The sequence below is a fragment of the Microchirus variegatus genome, assembly GCF_963457635.1.
Source record: "Microchirus variegatus genome assembly, chromosome: 4".
Classification (NCBI taxonomy): Eukaryota; Metazoa; Chordata; class Actinopteri; order Pleuronectiformes; family Soleidae; genus Microchirus; species Microchirus variegatus.
The window spans coordinates 14,091,711-14,112,112 of NC_139805.1; the positions used below are offsets into that span (position 1 = coordinate 14,091,711).

The 20,402-nt window shown below is 41.1% G+C and overlaps 2 protein-coding genes across 2 annotated transcripts; one reads left to right on the top strand and one right to left on the bottom strand.

Moving 5' to 3' along the window:
* Window positions 1-721: 721 nt before the first annotated feature.
* LOC310926055 (vitellogenin-like) lies at window positions 722-13,498 on the top strand (the record flags this gene model as incomplete). Its single annotated transcript, XM_083888155.1, has 33 exons — window positions 722-761; window positions 1,036-1,053; window positions 1,188-1,333; window positions 1,423-1,674; window positions 1,756-1,917; window positions 2,016-2,155; window positions 2,338-2,488; window positions 2,587-2,744; window positions 2,843-3,008; window positions 3,092-3,217; window positions 3,305-3,523; window positions 3,607-3,824; window positions 3,909-4,006; window positions 4,198-4,322; window positions 4,412-4,513; window positions 4,598-4,717; window positions 4,805-4,991; window positions 5,256-5,349; window positions 5,438-5,623; window positions 5,719-5,857; window positions 5,940-6,150; window positions 6,237-6,568; window positions 6,792-6,857; window positions 7,009-7,215; window positions 7,325-7,467; window positions 7,548-7,683; window positions 7,787-7,910; window positions 7,999-8,179; window positions 12,132-12,226; window positions 12,461-12,555; window positions 12,755-12,920; window positions 13,058-13,219; window positions 13,323-13,498. The coding sequence occupies 33 exons, from the start codon at window positions 722-724 to the stop codon at window positions 13,433-13,435; spliced, it is 4,878 nt and encodes a 1,625-aa protein (XP_083744281.1). The 3' UTR covers window positions 13,436-13,498.
* A 1,770-nt stretch (window positions 13,499-15,268) lies between these two features.
* LOC310926056 (afadin- and alpha-actinin-binding protein-like) lies at window positions 15,269-19,280 on the bottom strand (the record flags this gene model as incomplete). The annotated part of the gene is made up of 13 exons (XM_083888156.1): window positions 15,269-15,307; window positions 15,432-15,577; window positions 15,786-15,903; window positions 16,037-16,210; window positions 16,483-16,616; window positions 16,866-17,013; window positions 17,092-17,272; window positions 17,466-17,541; window positions 17,953-18,088; window positions 18,194-18,304; window positions 18,410-18,613; window positions 18,776-18,927; window positions 19,262-19,280. The coding sequence occupies 13 exons, from the start codon at window positions 19,278-19,280 to the stop codon at window positions 15,269-15,271; spliced, it is 1,638 nt and encodes a 545-aa protein (XP_083744282.1).
* Window positions 19,281-20,402: the final 1,122 nt, after the last annotated feature.

Genomic DNA, 20,402 nt, shown 5'->3' on the forward strand with positions numbered 1-20,402 from the left:
GAATGTCAGTAGGAAGTCGTTTCATCATAATAGATGTGGTTATGTAACCACTTTGTAAAAAATGTCAGTGATGGTCACCCTGACCACAACAAACAAAGTTAGCAAACAACCACTCACATGGTGTCTACACTTTGAACTTTGAAACTGCAAGTCAACTGTATGACACAGTTATGCCCTAGACATTTATGGCATTCATAAAACGAAATGACTATGGAAATAAATACTAAATAAATACCAATTCCTATTGTGCCTTTTGTTCAAATGCAAGGTTGTAAATCCTTTAAGAAAGAGAAACCCAAAAGTACTATTGTTTAGGAAACAGATTGGTTTTTCCAATGGTATATTTTTCAGTCATATATTTCATGTATATTTAGTTATAATAATATACAGAATACAGAACTTGCAAACCAGAGTACACGAAACAGTTATCCAAAGTAAGGATTGTTGTGTAAAAAAAGGATGAAAAACTAATTGTGAGGCACAGTAAACACGATACCTGAGTTTGACATGACATTTTATGTGAGGAGGTCAGAAGAACCTAACTCTTCATCCACTGATATAGACCATGCCATCATGCCCAACACAGACCTCAAAGGATTGGTCAATCCTGTTAAGGTTAGGGACAAACATTAATGAAATCATTTATTGTGTTTTCAGCACAATTCGGTTTCCTATAAATAAGCTGCCCCTTCACTTGGGCCTTCACAACTCAGTGTCAGTCATGACAGCGGTTGTGCTCGCCCTGACTCTGGCCCTTGTGGGTAAGTTTGATTTCTGCTTTTGTGAAACCTTTTTCCACCTTTGACAAAGTAAGTTTTATCACAGTTTGAAAAGGGATGTGTTTCTTTAATGAAATCAAAGGTTAATGCTGTTTATACCAGTATGTTATTTGTTGATGCAAGGTGCAAATCTTTAGAGTTTAGTTTAAAGTATTGAAATTATATTTGTATATGTAAAAAAATCAGTATATTTACTGCCTCTGGTCAAACACCAGCTACTTAAATCATATTCTTTCCTTTTGTCTTTTCTTTTTAGCAGGTCACGCTTATGCTGGTAAGTTCTATGCTTAATTTTGATCCGTTTTAACTTTTCCAAACAATAGGGAAACTTTTTTTTTTTTTTTTTGAAAGAAACTATTTGGATAGAAAGTACTCACTCACTCATTTAAATTGTGCTTACATCTACAGACTTTGCTGCTGGAAAGACATATGTCTACAAATATGAGGCATTGCTTCTTGGCGGTCTACCAGAGCAAGGCCTGGCCAGAGCCGGACTCAAAGTCAGCACCAAAGTTCTCTTCAGTGCCTCTACAGAAAACATATACATGCTGAAGGTAGAGATTAAAATTGTGTGCAAGGAGCAATCATTGTTCTTTTTAAATGGCAGACTGTTCTGTAACAAATCTAATTTTATATACTGCAGCTTGTGGAACCTGAGATCTTTGAGTACAGCGGTGTCTGGCCAAAGGATCCTCTGACCCCAGCATCCAAGCTGACATCAGCACTGGCAGCTCAGCTCTTGACCCCCGTCAAATTTGAGTATACCAATGGTGTTGTAGGAAAAATGATGGCTCCTCAGGGAGTCTCCACGCTGGTGCTGAACATCTACAGAGGAATTCTGAACGTCCTTCAGCTCAACTTGAAGAAGACGCAGAATGTTTATGAGTTGCAGGAGGTTCGTCAATGCACTCGTAGTATTGTGACGATTCCACCGTAGGAAGTTGAATCTCTGATAAATGTTTGTTCTTCTGATTAGGCTGGAGCTCAAGGTGTGTGCAGGACCCTCTATGCCATTACTGAAGATGAAAAAGCAGAACGCATCCTATTGACAAAGACCAGGGACCTGAACCACTGTCAGGAAAGGATCATGAAGGACATAGGCCTGGCATATACTGAGAAATGTACAAAGTGCCAGCAGGTAAGTTCAGACCCTTTTTGTGTCACACATACATCTGTGAAAGTATAAGGTTTTGCACGATCAAGTAACTTTGTGTTTTTTCTCAATATGATTTGAAGAACCTGAGAGGAGCCACCGCATACAATTACGTCTTGAAGCCACTTGCTCATGGCATACTTATCCTCGAGGCAAAAGTCAACGAGTTGATCCAGTTCTCACCTTTCAATGAGATAAATGGAGCTGCTCAAATGGAGACCAAGTATGTATAATTGGGTTACTAAGGGTTAGGGTTAACAGAAACCATTTCTAGAAAACATGTATTTTTAAGGATTACATATTAAATGCAATCATTGGTTCTTACTGAGTAATTGTATAATGGCAGTGTTTCATTTATAAAAAGCTGATTATATTAATGGAATCATTTTCATGTTACTTTTCAAGGCAATCATTGGTCTTCCTTGAGATTCAAAACGCTCCCATTGTGCCCATTGAAACTCAATATCTTCAGCGTGGATCCCTCAAGTACGAGTTCTCCACTGAGCTTCTTCAGACGCCCCTCCAGCTTATCAAGATCAAAAATGTTCATTCCCAGGTGAAGGTCTCTTTCAAAAGAGTGAAAGTAGGAAACAAAACATTTGTGAAAATCTTTTATATTAAAAACAAATTCACATATATCACCTGTATTTTTAGATTGTAGAGATTCTGGATCATTTGGTGACCCACAATGTGGATAAGGTCCATGAGGATGCCCCAATCAAGTTTTTGGAGCTCATTCAGGTCCTCCGTGCAGCACACTTGGTCGACCTGGAAAGGCTTTGGAGTCAATACAGAAACCGTCCCACCTACAGGTTTGCTATTTCAACATTTCTTTAAAAAGATAAAAACACAAGATATTTGTAAAATATGTACAATACCCACTTTTGTGTCCAAAATGTTCAACATTCAGACAGTGGATCTTGGATGCCATTCCCGCCATTGGAACACCTGATGCTCTGAGATTCATCAAGGAGAAATTCCTGTCTAATGAGTTGACTGTTGCTGAAACAGCTCAGGCTTTGGTTGCATCTGTTCACATGGTGGCAGCAAACACTGAGGTCATAAAGGTGATCGAGGTAGGTCAACTTCGGTGCAAGTTACATGGACTGTGGTAAGATTGAAGTTATGTGTCTTCATTTCAGTTGTTGCTGTTTTCTAGGAGCTGGCAGTCAGCAATAAAATACTAGAACATCCAGTTTTGAGGGAGATTGTTCTTCTTGGCTTTGGCACCATGGTATCCAAACATTGTGCTGAAAAGCCTATCTGCCCTGCTGAATTCATCAAGGTAATGTAGACTAGATCTGGTCATGTTACTTTACTTTTTATTTCTGCATCAGAGAGGGAGTTTTTCATTTTTAATTTTCTCCCACAGCCCATTCAGGAACTCCTTGTAGAGGCTGTTGCTAAACATGACACCGAGAACATCATCCTGCTCCTCAAGGTTTTGGGTAATGCAGGCCATCCAAGTAGCATTAAGCCGATAACAAAGATCTTGCCCATACATGGCACTGCGGCCGCATCTTTGCCCACAAGAGTCCATGCTGAGGCCATCCTGGCATTAAGGAACATTGCAAAGAAGGAGCCCAGAATGGTGATCTCCCAGCACCAAATACCATTTTAAATTTACTTTTCTAAGAGAACTCCTCTCTGACTTTAGTTTCTCTTGCAAAATAGATCCAGGACTTGGCTCTTCAGCTCTACATGGACAAGGCTCTTCAACCAGAGCTTCGTATGCTTGCATGCATGGTGCTGTTTGAGACACAACCTCCAGTGGGTTTGGTAACATCTCTTGCCAGCATCGTGAAAGCAGAGAAAAATCTGCAGGTGGCAAGCTTCACTTACTCTTACATGAAGTCCTTGACCAGGAGCAGCAGTGTTATGCATAACTCAGTGTAAGAGCACATTATGAACCCTATTGATCACCGAGTCTGTTTACTCAAATCAGCTTGCTCACATCTTCTGTACTCTCCTTTCAGGTCTTCCGCTTGCAACGTTGCTGTCAAAATCTTGAATCCACATCTGGGCAGACTGAACATGCGTTTCAGCAAAGCCATCTATGCAGACATCTATAACAGTAAGATCCATGTTACCTTACCTTTTTTTAATAACATTATCTTATTACATCTTATCAAAATCCAACAACTCGGAGTTCTACCAGTGCTCACCCTGTAATAGATTGCTTCTAATGTGTGTCTGTATTAACCTGTACAAAATATGCCATAAACATTAGGTTTTATTGATAGATTTGCTGACTGGTATTTTCAGATCCCTTAATGCTGGGTGCAGCTGCCACTGCTTTCTATATCAATGATGCTGCCACACTTATGCCCAAGTCTATTGTGGCTAAGACCAGTGCCTACCTTACTGGAGCTGCTGCTGATATTTTGGAGGTGAGTAAAAAAAAGAAGAAAAATAAGCTTTTTCAGATAATCAGCTACAAATTGAAGTGTTGCTGTATGACATGTTTAATGTTTCCTAGGTTGGAATGAGAACTGAGGGACTACAGGAAGCGATTCTGAAAAACCCTAACATTATTCAGAGTACCGACAGGATCACCAAGATGAAGCGTGTCATCAAGGCTGTAAGTGATTACAAATACAAGTAATACATATCCTGCAGTGTCATATGATGGAAGAAAACAACTGTATGTTTTGTCTGTCCATAGATTTCTCAGTGGAGAGCTCAGCCCAACAGCAGTCCCCTGGCTTCTATCTATGTCAAATTCTTCGGACAGGAAATTGCCTTTGCCAACATTGACAAAGCCTTGTTTGATCAGATCATTTCGGTATAAAAATTAAATCAGTTTCATATGACATTATTTCATTGTGAAACATGATAATTGAGACATGGCAAAATCCTTTTTTTTCCCCAGTTTGCCAATGCACCCTCTCTCCAGTCAATGGGTAGAGATGCAATCAAGACTCTGATGTCCGGCGCTTCCTTCCACATTGCTAAGCCTCTGCTGGCTACTGAGGTACGGCGAATCATGCCTACTGCTGCTGGTCTTCCAATGGAGCTCAGTCTGTACACAGCTGCTGTGGCTACTGCCTCTATTCAAAGTAAGTAGAAGCTACAAGTTACATTTACTGGTCCCAACAATTCCAGTGACTTAGTCCGCCGATTAAAAAAAACGACTTTGTTGTTATTTAATACTGGAAAACAGCTATTTGTAATAATCTGGGTGCTGGCTAAAGTAAATGCCTTTGAATTGAATTTCATGAATAATTGTGAGATATGGTACATAATATCATCTCATAGTGCAACCAACAATATTTTTTTAAATTATGCTAAGAGTTGACACAAGGATGTATTTGTTTTCTTAGTCAAGGCCACCACAACACCAGCTCTGGCTGAAAACTTCCATCTCGCTCACCTTCTGAAGACAGACATGCAGCTTGAGACTCACATCAAACCAAGGTAAGTATAATAACTGACATGACAATAAAACAATTAGCTCAGAAATATGTCACACCGTAGAGCATAATATAAAAATGTCTCCTTCTAGTGTTGCTATGAACACTTTTGCCGTGATGGGGGTAAACACTGCTGTACTTCAGGCTGCCATGATGACCAGAGCCAAGCTCAACTCCATTTTGCCTGCCAGAATTTCTATGAGACTTGATATCAATGAGGGTAACTTTAAAGTTGTGGTCCTGCCTGTTTCTGTGCCTGAAGAAGTTGCATCTGTGCAGTAAGTCTATTTCTTAATTGATTATGTACCATTGTAAATATAATTTTGTCACATCACATCAAGGCTACATGATTAAACTTCTGTTACTTTAACAGTGTTGAGACTTATGCTGTGGCAAGAAATATTGAGGATCTTGCCGCTGCAAAGATCACTCCTCTTATTCCTGCCCAAGTCATGGAGCCTCTCTCAAGTCAAATTATCTCATCAAAGATCATCTCTGCTTCAGATAGTCTGGTGAGCTTAAACAATTCATGTTAATATTGCCAACATAGGAGCTACATTTAAAATATAACAAATTGGTCTTTCTTTGCTGCAGTCAAGATCCTCAGAAATCTATGGCCAGGAAATGGAAGCTTCAAGGCCAAATATAATACGCAAAGCAGTTGTGTATGAGAAGAAGTACTGTACCAAAGCTGTTGGGCTGAAAAGCTGTGTCAAGATTGCCACCGATAGTGCTGCTTTCCTCAGAAACGTTGTCCTGTACAAACTGGCTGGAAGACACTCTGTTGCTCTTTCTGTGAAACCAAGTAAGTATTTTATACTTGTCATTTTTTTTTGTAGAAGCAGTTTGCATGAAGCAAGTATTAATGCCAATATGTATTGATACATTCAGTTGAAGAAGAAGCCATTGAAAGACTGGAGATGGAGATTCAAGTTGGACCAAAGGCTGCACAGAAGCTAATCAAGCAGATCAATCTGAGTGAAGAGGAGATCGTTGAGGGAAGACAAGTCTTGAATAAGCTCAAGAGAATTCTGGCTCCTGCTCATAGGAGGAACAGCACTTTATGGTCCTCCTCAAGCTCCAGAAGCTCAAGCCTTAGTTCATCTGCCTCTTCAAGCTCCTCAGCTCGTGTCAGCAGACGCAGGTCCAGCTCTGCATTAAGCCTTGAATCACTCTTTGGTGTAAGCTCAAGCTCATCTCGCGCCAGTGCTCGTCTCTCAAAGGTAAGATCATATCACAACATGCATGTTGTGATGTTTGCAAACACACATTTTATCATACCAAGTATTAAATCTGAAAGAAATACATATATCTCTACTCAGCACGAGGTGATTTATCAACCCAACTTCCAAAGGCACCATAAGAGACAGGTACATTTAGATGATGCTACAAAAATTGCAGCTTTTCCATGATGCCCATTAATCCAATGATACAATATTTTTGTAGGCTCGTATCTCTCAAGCCACCTCTGCAAGACGTTCCAAGGAAAGTTTTGAGGCCATCTACCATAAGGTAAAGTGTGGTTGTTCGGTCACATAAATGTTCTGTCAGATTGTTCTGCCAATAGATTGGTTTCAAATTCGCAGAACAAACAACATGTAAACGAAGAACAGAAAAGTGTTTATGATTATTTTTTTATGTATAACCTTTATTGATCCCACAGAACAAATTCCTCGGCAATGCAGCTGCTCCAGTCTTTGCTGTTATCTTCCGTGCTGTCAGAGCTGACAAACGGGTGCAGGGATACCAACTGGCTGTGTACATGGACAGACCTACTGCCAGACTCCAGATCATTCTGGCTGCCTTGGCTGCTGATAACAAGTGGAAGTTATGTGCCGACGGAGCTCTGCTCAGCAACTTCAAAGTCACCGTGAGAAATTGTCTTGCTTGTCTTATATTCAGTAAATATTACAACATAACATGTAGAAAATACCCATACAACCAGTGACCCTATTGCCACTTTCACTGCCCCTCCAAAGGCAAAAGTCGCCTGGGGAGAAGAATGCAAGCAGTACGACACCATGATTACCGCAGAGACTGGTCTTGTTGGTCAAAGCCCTGCAGCTCGCCTTAAAGTGACATGGGACAACGTACCGTCTGCTTTCAGACGCTATGCAAAGGAGTATGCAACTTCATATATACTGTCTTTTGCCAATTCCCATATGACTTATGTAAAATGACATTTTGACATGTCTTTTACAGGGCATATGACTACATTCCTGCTTACATGCTGGCCGCCTTTGTTCAAGGAAAGGACGAAAAAAGCCCAGAGCAGCTCTCACTTACTGTGATTGCAGCATCTGACAGAAAAATTGACATTGTTTGGAAAACACCTATGGTATGGATAATTCATTTGTGTGCAAATCACTAGATCCCTTCGTGTATAATGATGCCACCTTGCATCTTCTAAGAGATCCCTTTTTTTCTTCTTCTTTTTATAGCATATTGTATATCAGATGTCTTTGCAACTTCCCATCGCTCTGCCACTTGATAAAATCCATGGTCTTACCCCAATCAACGACATCGTTGAGAAAGCCCACCACTTGCTTGGCATGGCTGGTGCAGGTAATCGCTAATTTCAGTATTTCCTATGAAATGCATAGGAAATGGCTTTTGACTAATTAAGCCCAAATGATTTTTTGTTTTGTCCTAGCTGAATGCAGCTTTGACGGAGACACACTGACCACATTCAACAACAAGAAATACAAGAATGAGAGGCCCCTGTCTTGCTACCAAGTTTTAGCACAGGATTGCACTGATGAGCTGAAATTCATGGTTCTTCTGAGGAAGGATCAACTTGAACAGAACCACTTGAATGTGAAGATTGCTGATATGTGAGTGTTTTTAAATTCATATTATTACTATTATTATTATTATTATTATTATTATTATTATTTAGGTTTACAAGGACATTCAAGATTCAAGATTCAAGATTCAAGATGCTTTATTTATCCCGAGGGAAATTATTGTGCAACAATTGGGAGGTAAAAGTGTAGATGTACAAGAGTTAAAAGATACATTAAATAAAATAAAATAAAATAAAAATAATAATAAAAATAAAATAAAATAAAATAAAAATAAAAATAAAAATAAAACAAAAAAATTAAATAAAAATAAAAGTAAAATAAACAAATAAGACAATGCAACAAAGTGCCAAACAGAAGGAAAAACAGTAACTTACAACAGTAACTTAAATGCAACAATGCCACAAAAAAGAATCCAAAAAAGAATCACAGTCAACGTAGGTATATATAATATACAGCAGTACGCACGGAAATAAAATAAGTACAACTAAATATGGTGAGCACATGTTGAAAGTGATAAACAGTGATAAGGTGACTAATGATATCAGCATAGTGCAAACAAAGTAAAGTGATGAAGTGATATGGGTAAAGTGACATTTTGATCAGGACACAGTGTCTCCACTGTTCCTAATGCGGCCAGAAGTAGCTAAATTAAACAGCCTGATGGCCACAGGAAGAAAAGACTTCCTCTGGCGTTCTGTGTTACACCGGGGGAGAATGAGTCTGTTGCTGAAGGTGCTTCTGCTCGAAGTCAGCAGCTGGTGGAGAGGGTGAGAGTTGTTGTCCAGGATACTGTGCAGTTTACACAGCATCCTCCTCTCAGACACCACCACCAAAGAATCCAGCTGGACCCCCAGGACGGAGCCAGCCTTCCTGATGATCCTGCTGATCTTGTTGGCGTCTGCTGCCCTCAGCCTGCTGCCCCAGCACACAACAGCAAAGAAGATGGCACTGGCTACCATCGACTGGTAGAACATCCTCAGCATGGTGTTACATACGTTGAATGACCGGAGCCTCCTCAGGAAATAGAGACGACTCTGGCCCTTCTTGTACACAGCCTCAGTGTTCTTGGCCCAGTCCAGTTTGTTGTCCAGGTATACTCCAAGGTACTTGTAATCCTGGACAACATCTACAGTCACACCGTTGATGGAGATGGGTGTGGGGGTAGATTTCCTCCTGCGGAAATCTACCACTAGCTCCTTAGTCTTGGTGGAGTTGAGAATCAGATGATTAGCTCCACACCAGTCGACGAAGGAGTCCACGACACCCCTGTACTCCTCCTCCTTCCCCTCACTGACACAGCCAACAATTGCAGAGTCATCAGCAAACTTCTGCAGGTGGCAGGACTCAGAGAGGAACTGAAAGTCTGAGGTGTACAGGGTGAACAGAAAGGGGGAAAGAACAGTTCCCTGTGGAGCCCCAGTGCTGCTGACCACAGTGTCAGACACACCATCCTGCAGTCTGACATACTGTGGTCGACCCGTCAAATAGTCCGTAATCCAGGAAACCAGGGGAGGGTCCACCTGCATCGCCGTCAGCTTACTCCCCAGCAGAGCAGGCCGGATGGTATTGAACGCACTGGAGAAGTCCATGAACATGATTCTCACAGTGCATCCCGGTCTGTCCAGGTGGGCGCAGGCACGGTGGAGCAGGAAGATGATGGCGTCCTCCACACCCAGTCTCGGCTGGTAGGCAAACTGTAGAGGGTCTAGTGATGAGCTGACCAGGGGCCGAAGAAGTGACAGGACCAGCCTCTCCAGGGACTTCATCAAGTGTGACGACAGCGCCACCGGTCTGTAGTCTTTGGAGGTGCTGGGACGCACCTTCTTCGGTACTGGTACCAGGCAGGATGTCTTCCACAGCACCGGGACCCTCTCCAGACTCATGCTGAGGTTGAAGATGTACTGCAGGACTCCGCTCAGCTGGGTCGCACATGTTTTGAGGACCCTCGGGCTGACACCGTCGGGACCAGCTGCCTTGCCCGGGCGGAGTCTGCAGAGCTCCTTCCTCACCTGCTCTGCAGTGAAGGTCTGTCTGCTGTGTGTGTTGATGGGGGGGGGGGGAAAGGTGATGGCGGGGGGGGTGGGGGGGGAAGGTGATGGCGGGGGGGTAGGTGGGACAGGTAGGGTAAAGTCAGGAAGGAGTTGAGGGGGAGGGGTGTCAGCAGGGCTGGAGGTTTGGAGGTGAATGGTTGTAGAGGAGCTGGGGGAGGGGTAGTCCGGAGCCCTTTCATCAAATCTGTTGAAGAACAGATTCAGCTCGTTGGCTCGTTCAGTACCACCTCCTATTGTCTGGCTACCAGATGGTTTGTAGCCAGTGATGCTCCTCATACCGCTCCACACGTCCTTAACATTGTTCTGCTGGAGTTTGTGCTCCAGCTTCCTCCTGTAGTTGTCTTTGCCCTGTTGAATCCTCTCCTTAAGCTCCCTCTGGACCTGCCTCATCTGCTCTCTGTCCCCATCTCTGAAGGCCCTCTTCTTCTCATTCAGCAGGACCTTGATGTCTCTGGTGACCCACGGCTTGTTGTTGGGGAAACAGCGTACAGTCACTTTAGGAACAACGCTGTCCACACAGAAATTGATGTACCCCGTTATGCAGTCCGTGAGATCATCAAGGTCCTCTCCATGTGAATCACAGAGCAGCTCCCAGTCTGTTAGTTCGAAGCAGCCCTGTAAAGCTTCATCAGTCTCCTGTGACCATCTCCTCACAGTCCTGGTGGTCACAGGAAGCCGCTGGACTTGGGGCTTATACAGGGGCTGCAGGTGGATGAGGTTGTGGTCCGATCTTCCAAGAGGAGGAAGGGCAGTGGAGCTGTAAGCCTCCTTAACATTGGCATACAGCAAGTCCAGTGTCTTGTTTTCCCTGGTGGGACAGTCCACAAACTGCTTGAAAGTGGGCAGTGTGGCAGCCAGAGTGATGTGGTTAAAGTCCCCAGATATTGCAATGAATGCGTCTGGGTGCCGTGTCTGAAGATCCGCGACGACGGTGTGTATGACGTCACTCGCGCGCGCCGCGTTTGCGGTCGGAGGAATGTAAACAACGAGGACGATAACGTGTGAGAACTCCCTCGGCAGATAGTATGGCCGCAGACCCACGGCAAGCAGTTCAATGTCCGGGCTGCACACACGCTCCTTCACAGTAACGTGACCAGGATGACACCACTTGTTGTTAATAAGAATAGCAAGTCCTCCACCTTTACTCTTGCCACTCTCCCGGTGACTCCTGTCCGCCCGAACAGTCTGAAAGCCGTCCACCGTTGCATTCGAGTCCGGGATGTCCTCGTGGAGCCATGTCTCCGTGAAACACAGCACACTGCTCTCACGATACACCCGCTGAGTCCTCATCAGGCCCGCCAGCTCGTCCATCTTATTAGCCAGCGACCTCACGTTCCCCATGGTGATGGAAGGGAGAGAAGGTTTGTATCTCCTCTTCTTTTCCCGTTGTTTACGTCCAGCCTTACATCCCCTGTACTTTCTCCTCAGTTCTTTGGGGATTTCAGGCCTCTCTCGCATTAGCGCCGATGGTGTTAGCGACAACAGCTGGTCTCGGGTGTAAACAATAGACTCGCCGCATTGCTGCGACAAGAAGGAGATGCGGTCGGGAAAAATTGTCCCAAGAATGAGACACACGGACAAAAAACATGGAAAAAAGTTCACAAACATGGTTGGCTAGGGTTAGCACAACAACTTACTGGGAAAAAACACCAATAAAAGAAAATAAAATAAGAAAAAATAGCTAAAAGTGCGGAAAAAAGAGAGAGCAACTGTTGCTGGCTGCCGCTCGACACAGCGCCGGAAGTGATATATGTGATACATATATGTATGTATTGATACATACATAAGATAATTGTATGTATCAAGATAATTGAAATAAAATAAATAAAAGTTGAGTTTCGTTGAATTCTGCACAGAATTCTGTTTTGTTTGCACAAGTTCACAAAATAAAACCATACAAAATTTTCATTTTTTGTTTGAACCTGCAGTGATATCGACCTGTATCCGAAGGACAGTGTTGTGGTTGTGAAGGTCAATGGATTGGAAATACCCATCAGCAGCCTGCCATACCTGCATCCCACAGGTTTTGTTCATTGCTCAATCAAAATCTCTCACTACAGCCAGAAGAGAAATAAGTCTAAATTCAGTTTTTTCGTTGTTGTTTTTCTTCAAAATTGCAGCAAATGTAACTGTATTATTTCATATTTGGTTATGTTGAGGTTAAATATGTTTTTTTTTTGTTTTGCTTTTTTTTTAAGTGTGTGATATAATCGGTATAAACTGAAGTAAATGATCATGAAATGTTTTTGTCTTGCAGCTAAAATCCAGATAATACCAAATGGAAACGGAGTTGCTGTTCAGGCTCCCAGTCATGGTCTTCTTGAAGTTTACTTTGACAGGAACACATATATGGTAAAATATTAGCCAAGGACAATTTTTACTTTTTAAAACTTTTAAATCAAACATTTTTAATAATAGTAGTGGTTTTTTTTGCATGGGATGAGAAATTCCAAGCTTAAAATTGTGGGGAAATGATTAAGATATCCTTTAAGAGCTTTTGCACCCAATAATAGAGTGTGATAACTTTTTTATATTTTATCTTGACATGCAGATTAAAGTTGTAGACTGGATGAGGGGACAGACTTGTGGACTCTGTGGAAAGGCTGATGGGGAAGTCAAACAGGAGTTCCGCACACCCAGTGGACACTTGACCAAGAATCCAGTCACCTATGCTCATTCCTGGGTTTTGCCAGCTGAGAGTTGCAGGGACTCTACAGGTGAGGCTCAAGTTCACAGCAACATTCATTTTTTTAACACTCTATTCCACTTTGGTTTAACGTAACAGATATATTCATATGACTGTATACAACGAAAAATAAGTCCATAAACCATGTGATGATTGGCTCTCTTTTAGAGTGCCGTATGAAGCTTGAGTCCGTGCAGCTGGAGAAACAGGTCAACATCCACGGACATCAGTCCAAATGCTTCTCTGTTGAGCCAGTGCTGCGCTGTCTACCCGGCTGTTACCCTGTTAAGACCACAACTGTCACCGTTGGCTACCACTGCACACCTGCTGGTGAGTCCTTCAACAATCACAGCTGGTGTATATGTGACAGCACATGGAAGTGTGGGGAAGGGAGTATTGTTTTTTTTCAATGCCTGTGCTTCCATTTCTGCAGATTCTCCTTCACATCAGCAAGAGAGACTTCACAGCTACTCTGACCACAGCGTTGACCTGAGGGAAACAGCAGAGGCTCACCTGGCCTGCAACTGCACTGCTCAGTGTGCTTAAGAACACTTTCTTCTATCAGTCACCAGTTATGTTTTGAATATGATTTCAAATAAACAAATGAACAACTCAAACAAGGTTGTGTTATTTCTGTACCGAGAACGTTCCTGCATCTAACTAAAAAAAAAAGAAACTGTTCGAGTGAGATCACTTAGAGCGATGAGTGAGATCACTTAGAGCGATAAGTTAGATACTGTGTGAGAAACTGAGCTGTGGTTCTTGGGTCTTGCACATTTCGCCTGATTGTTGACAAAAGGATTATACACTTATACACAACTTAAACCAATGGGCTACAGCCCTGCATGTAATGAGTATACTCTCACTAGCCTATTCTTAAGGTGCACCTGTTCAGCAAATCAATGCAAAAACTTTATTTAGCCAATTAATTACATGGTATTCAATACAAGTCAATGTATTTAGACATGACAACGTGCTGAAGTTCAAACCAAGCATCAGAATGAGGACGTTTAAGTACTAACTAAAGTTATGATTAATTTTATATCACAAAATAGGCAATTTTTCTTTTGTTTTTGTTCATAAAAACAAGCCAAGTGAACTTTGAACTGTGGCATATTTCTAAATTTCACAATTCAATCTAATTTTAAACATTTTGAATACTTTTGCTCAGGCGTGTTTATATAGTTGGTGCAAAAATGTTTCATCAGATTGCCGAGGTTGTGCTGAAGACATATAGCCATTGTATACACTGTATGTTTAAACATAGTAATGGAAAAAAGCAGCCAAAATGATCTTAGGGTTAAAGAAGATGGGCCACAGTAGAAACAAAAGACTACACCAGATACCACTTTATTAGGTGTCCAGTCTACCTAATACAGTGTCTGGTAAGTGTCATTTTTAAATAATGGATTTCAAATGTTTGTTATAGTAATAGATATCGATGAGAGTTTTCTTATATTGCAAGATTATAACGTTTATAATACTTTCTCTATTACAGACATTTCTGCAGAATAGCCTCTTCACCATGGTATTGATAGCTGACAGTGGACGAGCAGTAGCTTGACAAATGAAGATCAAATTAACAGTGTAAGTATAACAGTGTTTTGGGTTTTGTTTTTTTGTTTTTTTTAGAAACAAAAGTTAATCTACAATAAAATATACATCACTGTAGTCAATATAAAAGCCACTATGATGAACACATACATTTCAAAGTGGTGAGAGGAATGTGCATTATCATTCACGTGACTGTTTTTCACTGTCTACAACACGTTATGTCATTTGTGTTACAATCTTCGTTTTTAAACTGAAACACAAAGTCCACAAACAGCTATTTATGAAACATGCCCTCTATAAAACTAGAGTCATAATGCACATTTTAGAGTTTCTTTCACGTTCAAACGCACAAATGACAAAGATTGTTACTTAAATCGTGAGTTCTGGCAAACATGATCAGCATTGTGTGAACTCATTTTGTCAAATTACCAATTTATAGCTGCAGAAACAGCCAGAAAGCAAAGGAAGCAACGTTTTGTTGCACTGCACTCACATTTAGACGCTGCTTTAAAAAAAATGAATGGTATCATCAAAAAAAATAATTACATGTAATACAATATCTACCAACAAAACAGTGAGCAATGGAAAAAGAAAGACACAAGAGCACATATTGCTATTATAACTAGTTTTTCAGTATTACAGTATTTCATCACTTTACAATCTTACCAGACAAAATGGCATGACACACAGGTTAGTGAAGTGTTTGACTCGACAGAAGGTTGTTGTTTTCCTGTGTGAGTGTGTGGCCACTGTGGTCTCTGCTGTTGTTGTGTGGAAGTGGAACATTTGCACAACAAAAGATGTTTGATTTCCTCATCATACTCACTAGTCTTTGTCTTTGGTTTGCTCGAGCTGGAAATCACACTTCACAGAGAGTAAAGAGAAGAACACTAATTGAGTGAGTTATTGTGTTAACTATGTTTTGATTATTTTATACATATATATATATAATATTTCATGAATCACCACGCAAACAAAGACACTGTACCTTTTTCCTGGGATAAGGAAAAGTGTGTGACATGTTGGCTGTGGACGGTGATGTGAGCGGAAAACATCCGTGTTCGGGAGAAGTCGTGACAGACGGACATTTGACGAGCTCTTCTGAATCCATTGTCCCACTTGCTTCTGTTTCAGCTGTGAAAATAATAAAAACTATTGAACTTGATCTCTATTCCTTAAGAATATCAGAGCTGGGGAACAAAAGAACAGTGTGTAACTGTAAAACACATTTTAAAACTGCTTTAGGTCGACATGAGGATTATTTCCTCCTTTTTCTTTGCTGAATACGAATTCAATACTTTAGTGTTAAGTTCGCTGTATCAGTAGATGATTGAACACTTACTTATTAAAAAGGCACTTTTAGACTTTGACATCTGAGGTTTATTTGAGTCTGCAAATGGACTTGAGTTTAAGAACTGGTGTTTCAGCCACGTCGCACGATCCTCTTCAAAGGCCTTCCTCTGTGAATGAAACCACATATTAGCTACCAAAACTGAAATACATTACATTACAATATACATTACTAAATTCACTTATTTTATATTTTATCTTCATTTATTGAAAAGATCTTGGAATAAATCTCATTTATATCACCTCATGGCTCAGTCGTATGGCTGCCTCTGTGAAGTTCCTCCTCTCCCTCTCAAAGATCTTCCTCTGTTCTTCTAAGGTCTTCCACTCCTCTCTGAGGCGCTCCGTCCCCTGGGACATGTAGCGGTCACTCAGCAAAGAGCCGCTCTCCTCGTCACATGGAGAGCTGAGCTGCTGCTGCAAGAAGTGATGAAAACAGAACAAAGTGGTTCAGCTACAAACTATTACAGAGTCATTTAAAAAATTTGCATTTCCTCCCAGAAAAGCAGGTGCCATAGTGCTCTATAATTAATAACATTAAAAGGATTTAAAACGACTCAATTATCCAATAAAATGTACATAAAAAGATTGATTAAAAAAAATATCTTTGTCTCAGCAAAGTAACTTTGACTTTTACACATATCAAAATTTAATGAATCCCACAGATTTCAGTGTAAATAGAGTTTTACCTGCAGCAGCTGCTGCTGTGTTTGAATGAAGTCGTTGCACTGCTGGATCTCCAGCTTCAGTCTGTTCATTTCCTCCTCGTGAGTCTCTCGAGGAACAGCCAACGTTTTACTCTCATCCACCTGAGCCAAAGATGCTGCACAAACCGAAAAAGTCCAACATTAAAACTTGGTCTTGGTTTGGTCTGGAACTTTAATGAAATATTCTCATTGGCATTTAATTGTTTCCATATTCCAATAGAATATTGACTAAGCAATGTCAGTATTCTGTTTGTCTTCATTAAACTGTGTCAATATTCTGCATTTGATTTCTTAGGTAAAACAAAAATAGATTACATCTAAAAAAGTTATTTCATTCATCAGGTCGTGTGCACAGTGACGACTACCTTGGCTGTCCAGTCTTTCCACGTGGTTCTTGAGTCTTCTCCACTGGAGGCGAATACTGTTCGTCAGCTTCTCCCGAGCATGAACACAATGCAGCTCTACGCTTTCCTGACTGGAGTCGAGCACTTCCTCTTCCTCGTCCGAGTCAGCCTTTCATGGTCATGAAAAAAAGTCAGTTAATAAGCTCATTAACTTCAAGAATGGAGGGAAAAGTGCTTGTTTTCTAACCTGTACGCCGTCATCTTCTTGTTTATCACCCGTCACAGTCAATTTGGTTGAACTTAAAACAGACATCATGTCTTTTTTCATTTGCTGCAACACTTTCCTCATCTCTGCGTTTTCCAGTTCCAGCTCCCTCTGCCTGGCGTTGTAGTCACTCAGCAGAGTCTTGTACATCTCACCTTCATGTCTGAAGAAAAGAAACACAGTGGTGTGTTTTTAGTCAACAATAACAAACTGAGAACGCAACTTTTCCATCACTCAGGATCCAGCTATGATTAAAGCTCATGTTACCTGCTTGAGATTCAAAAGCAGAAAGACCAACTAGGTTTAAACTCCTTTTATAACAAAGCCATTCTTTGAAATGACGTTATTGAGCTTACCTTGCTTCTGTCTTTTCAGTTTTCCAAAGGCTTCTCTTTCCATCTGCCCTTCCAATGTTATTCAACACATCGATGGCTGAAAGCAACAATGACAAAGACAAGAGGGATGAGAAAGATGAGAGAGCGTGTGGAGTTCCTTGGTGAGTATTTGTGTGTGTGAAATACTTTTTTCTTAAATGCGAAGAATAAGTAAAGTGCAACACATAAACGAGACGTCACTTCTTTCTGCTCATGTTTAACTTTCACAACACAACACTTGATTCTGTCGCTTTCATTTTTAACTTCAAACGTAGAAAACATCGTCTCACATTAGATCAAACACTGCACTGAGTTCTCATTATATTCATTGAAAATGACTAACTCTACGATCACAGCAGACAATCATCTGATTAATCACAAAAATGAACCCAAAATCATTTTGAAGAAATTACATCAGCGCACACATTTATGAACGTAAAAGTTTGTACCAAGTTCAAAGACATTTCACCTTGTTTCTTCTCCTTTTTACCGACCAGAAGTTGATTCAGATGCTCTTTTAGTTTGTTAAATTCTTTTTCCTTCTTCTTCATCTCGTGGTTGTACTGACTCGCCCGACTTGCAATTATGCTCTGAAGTTTATGCACCTGTTGAGAGTGAAATCAAACAAGTTGCTAACATTTACAATTACTTGTAATCCACTTGTGATTATTTAAACATAAAGGGTGAGCAGTTTATTCCAGAGAAAGTACCTCTTCCTTTTCATTTCTCACAGCATTCTGCAAACTTTTCACTTTCAGCTGAAGCTGCCGCTCTTTCTCAACGAGCCCCGCGTTTTCTCTTTTGCAAACTTCGAGCTGCTCCTATGAGAGCAGAGCAACAAGGACACATTAACATCATGTATCGACAACAGTTATTGATAAGAAAAATGTCAACACAATGTTGAGCGTTTATAAATGCTACTGAACCGTTTGTCTGGTGCTAGTGAGCTGCAGAAAGGCCACGTTGCTGCTCAACTTGTGATGTTCCACTTCCAAGTTTTCCAGCATTCGGATGCTTCGGCGATGCAGCTGAATCAGGTCGTACATGCAATTTATCACAGCTGCGACATTTACCTCTGACCTGCACGACAACTCAGTCCAAACTGGTGTGAGGCCAAGAGACAACAGCTCCTACACATGTGAGGGTACAGCAAGAGACATGAAGGTGATTCTCAGTTTTTATGGATTATTCTCATCATCACTAAAACTGTGTCCTCTTCTAGATTATTGTCCATGTCTTAAACCACTGTACTAATACAACTAACGACTACAGACACGTGTAACTTTACCCACCTGATCGATGTGTGATGCACACTCCTGCACATTGTGCTCTGCGCAGAAGCAGCTGAGCATGTTGGAGCTTCTGTGCAGCAGGAGCGATGATTGGTAAAACTGTCTCAAGGGGGGTGTTCTACATTCAGCAGAGGTGCCGTGAATGTCCTTGACTTCAGGAAAAGGGAAAAAATATCTTAAAAATGTATGCAGCACCAAGACCTATGCTTATAATTGACAAGGCTTTACAATAAAAGGTAAACACTTCATATACTGTATAAGACGGTAGGATTTGAGGTAACTTATGTCTACAGATATAGAGCAGCACACAGAGGTGAAAGAAATTATGCAGGCAGAATACTACAGACACATAATCCAGCCTCTATATTATAATACAAATACAAATATACACAGTGCTATTTTTCCTCAGTACATAATAGTTTTGCATCATAAGCACCATCAATGTGTCACCTTCACGGTGTTAAAAAGAAACGTGGAAAAACTCACCCAGCGAGGACTCTGGCATTGCTGCAGATCTGCCTTCAGTCTACGTGTCTGGATCATCTACCACATGTGTAGGACACACACACACCCCCCCCCCCCCCCCCCCACACACACACACAGGATCCACCTATGCTGTCAGCTCCTGAAATAGAAGCTCAGATTAGCAGTGCTTATTTATCTCGACATGGATTACAGAGCAACTGCAGCAGCGACGGGTGGGAACGAGCAGCAATCTAGCACATGCATGAGGGCTAATTCATTCATGTAACACAGGGGGAGAGTGGACGACACTGTGGTCTGTGTAACGTGTAAAGTATTTCACAGGTTACATGGAAGGACCCAGCCACCATCATATCTTAATGCTCTTATCATCAGCTGATCACGTTAAGCCCAGGCTGACTCTGTGGAGTGATTTGTCTGCAGAGCTACAAAATCAAATCCACAACAAAACAACAACATCAACACGAGATAGGCTGCAGTGCACAGATGGCAAAGGTCTCAATTCTCATCAAGTGTTAACCTTGAAAAAAAAAACTCTTGGAAAAAGTACTTAGATCACAGGAACAGCTTGGACTGAACTACACACACCCCCCCAATCTATACTGCACACACACAAAATGTACGCCTAATGATTTTAAGTGGATGGTGAAACATTTTAACACAATAAACACCACAAACTACAGTTTTCAAAAACATGTTTTTTATTCTAGGACAATTGTATTTGTTTTAACCAACATATGACTAAAATCCTACTCCTACTTTTAGTTTTTACCCATATTATAGCTTCACCCATTTGGCTTCCAGTAAATTTTAGAATTGATTTTGTATAATATTTTATTGTTGACATTCACAGCCTGTTGTTGCAGATCTTTGTACATCATAAGTGCCCGGTCATAACCTGAGGTTCTCAGCCAAAGCCTTTCTTGTTATTCCAAAATCTCGGCTGAGGTTGTAGGGTAAACTGTTTCTTTGTTTGTTTGTTTGTTTGTTTGTTTTTACATTATTCAGCTTCTTAAATGTGAATGTTTTCAGGTTTCTTTGCTCCATTAAGCAAAGAAATCATTAACACAGAATCATTTTGGTTTGTGGACAAAACAAGACATTTGAGAGCATTTCATCATTTTGAGATTTTGAAAAAAACATT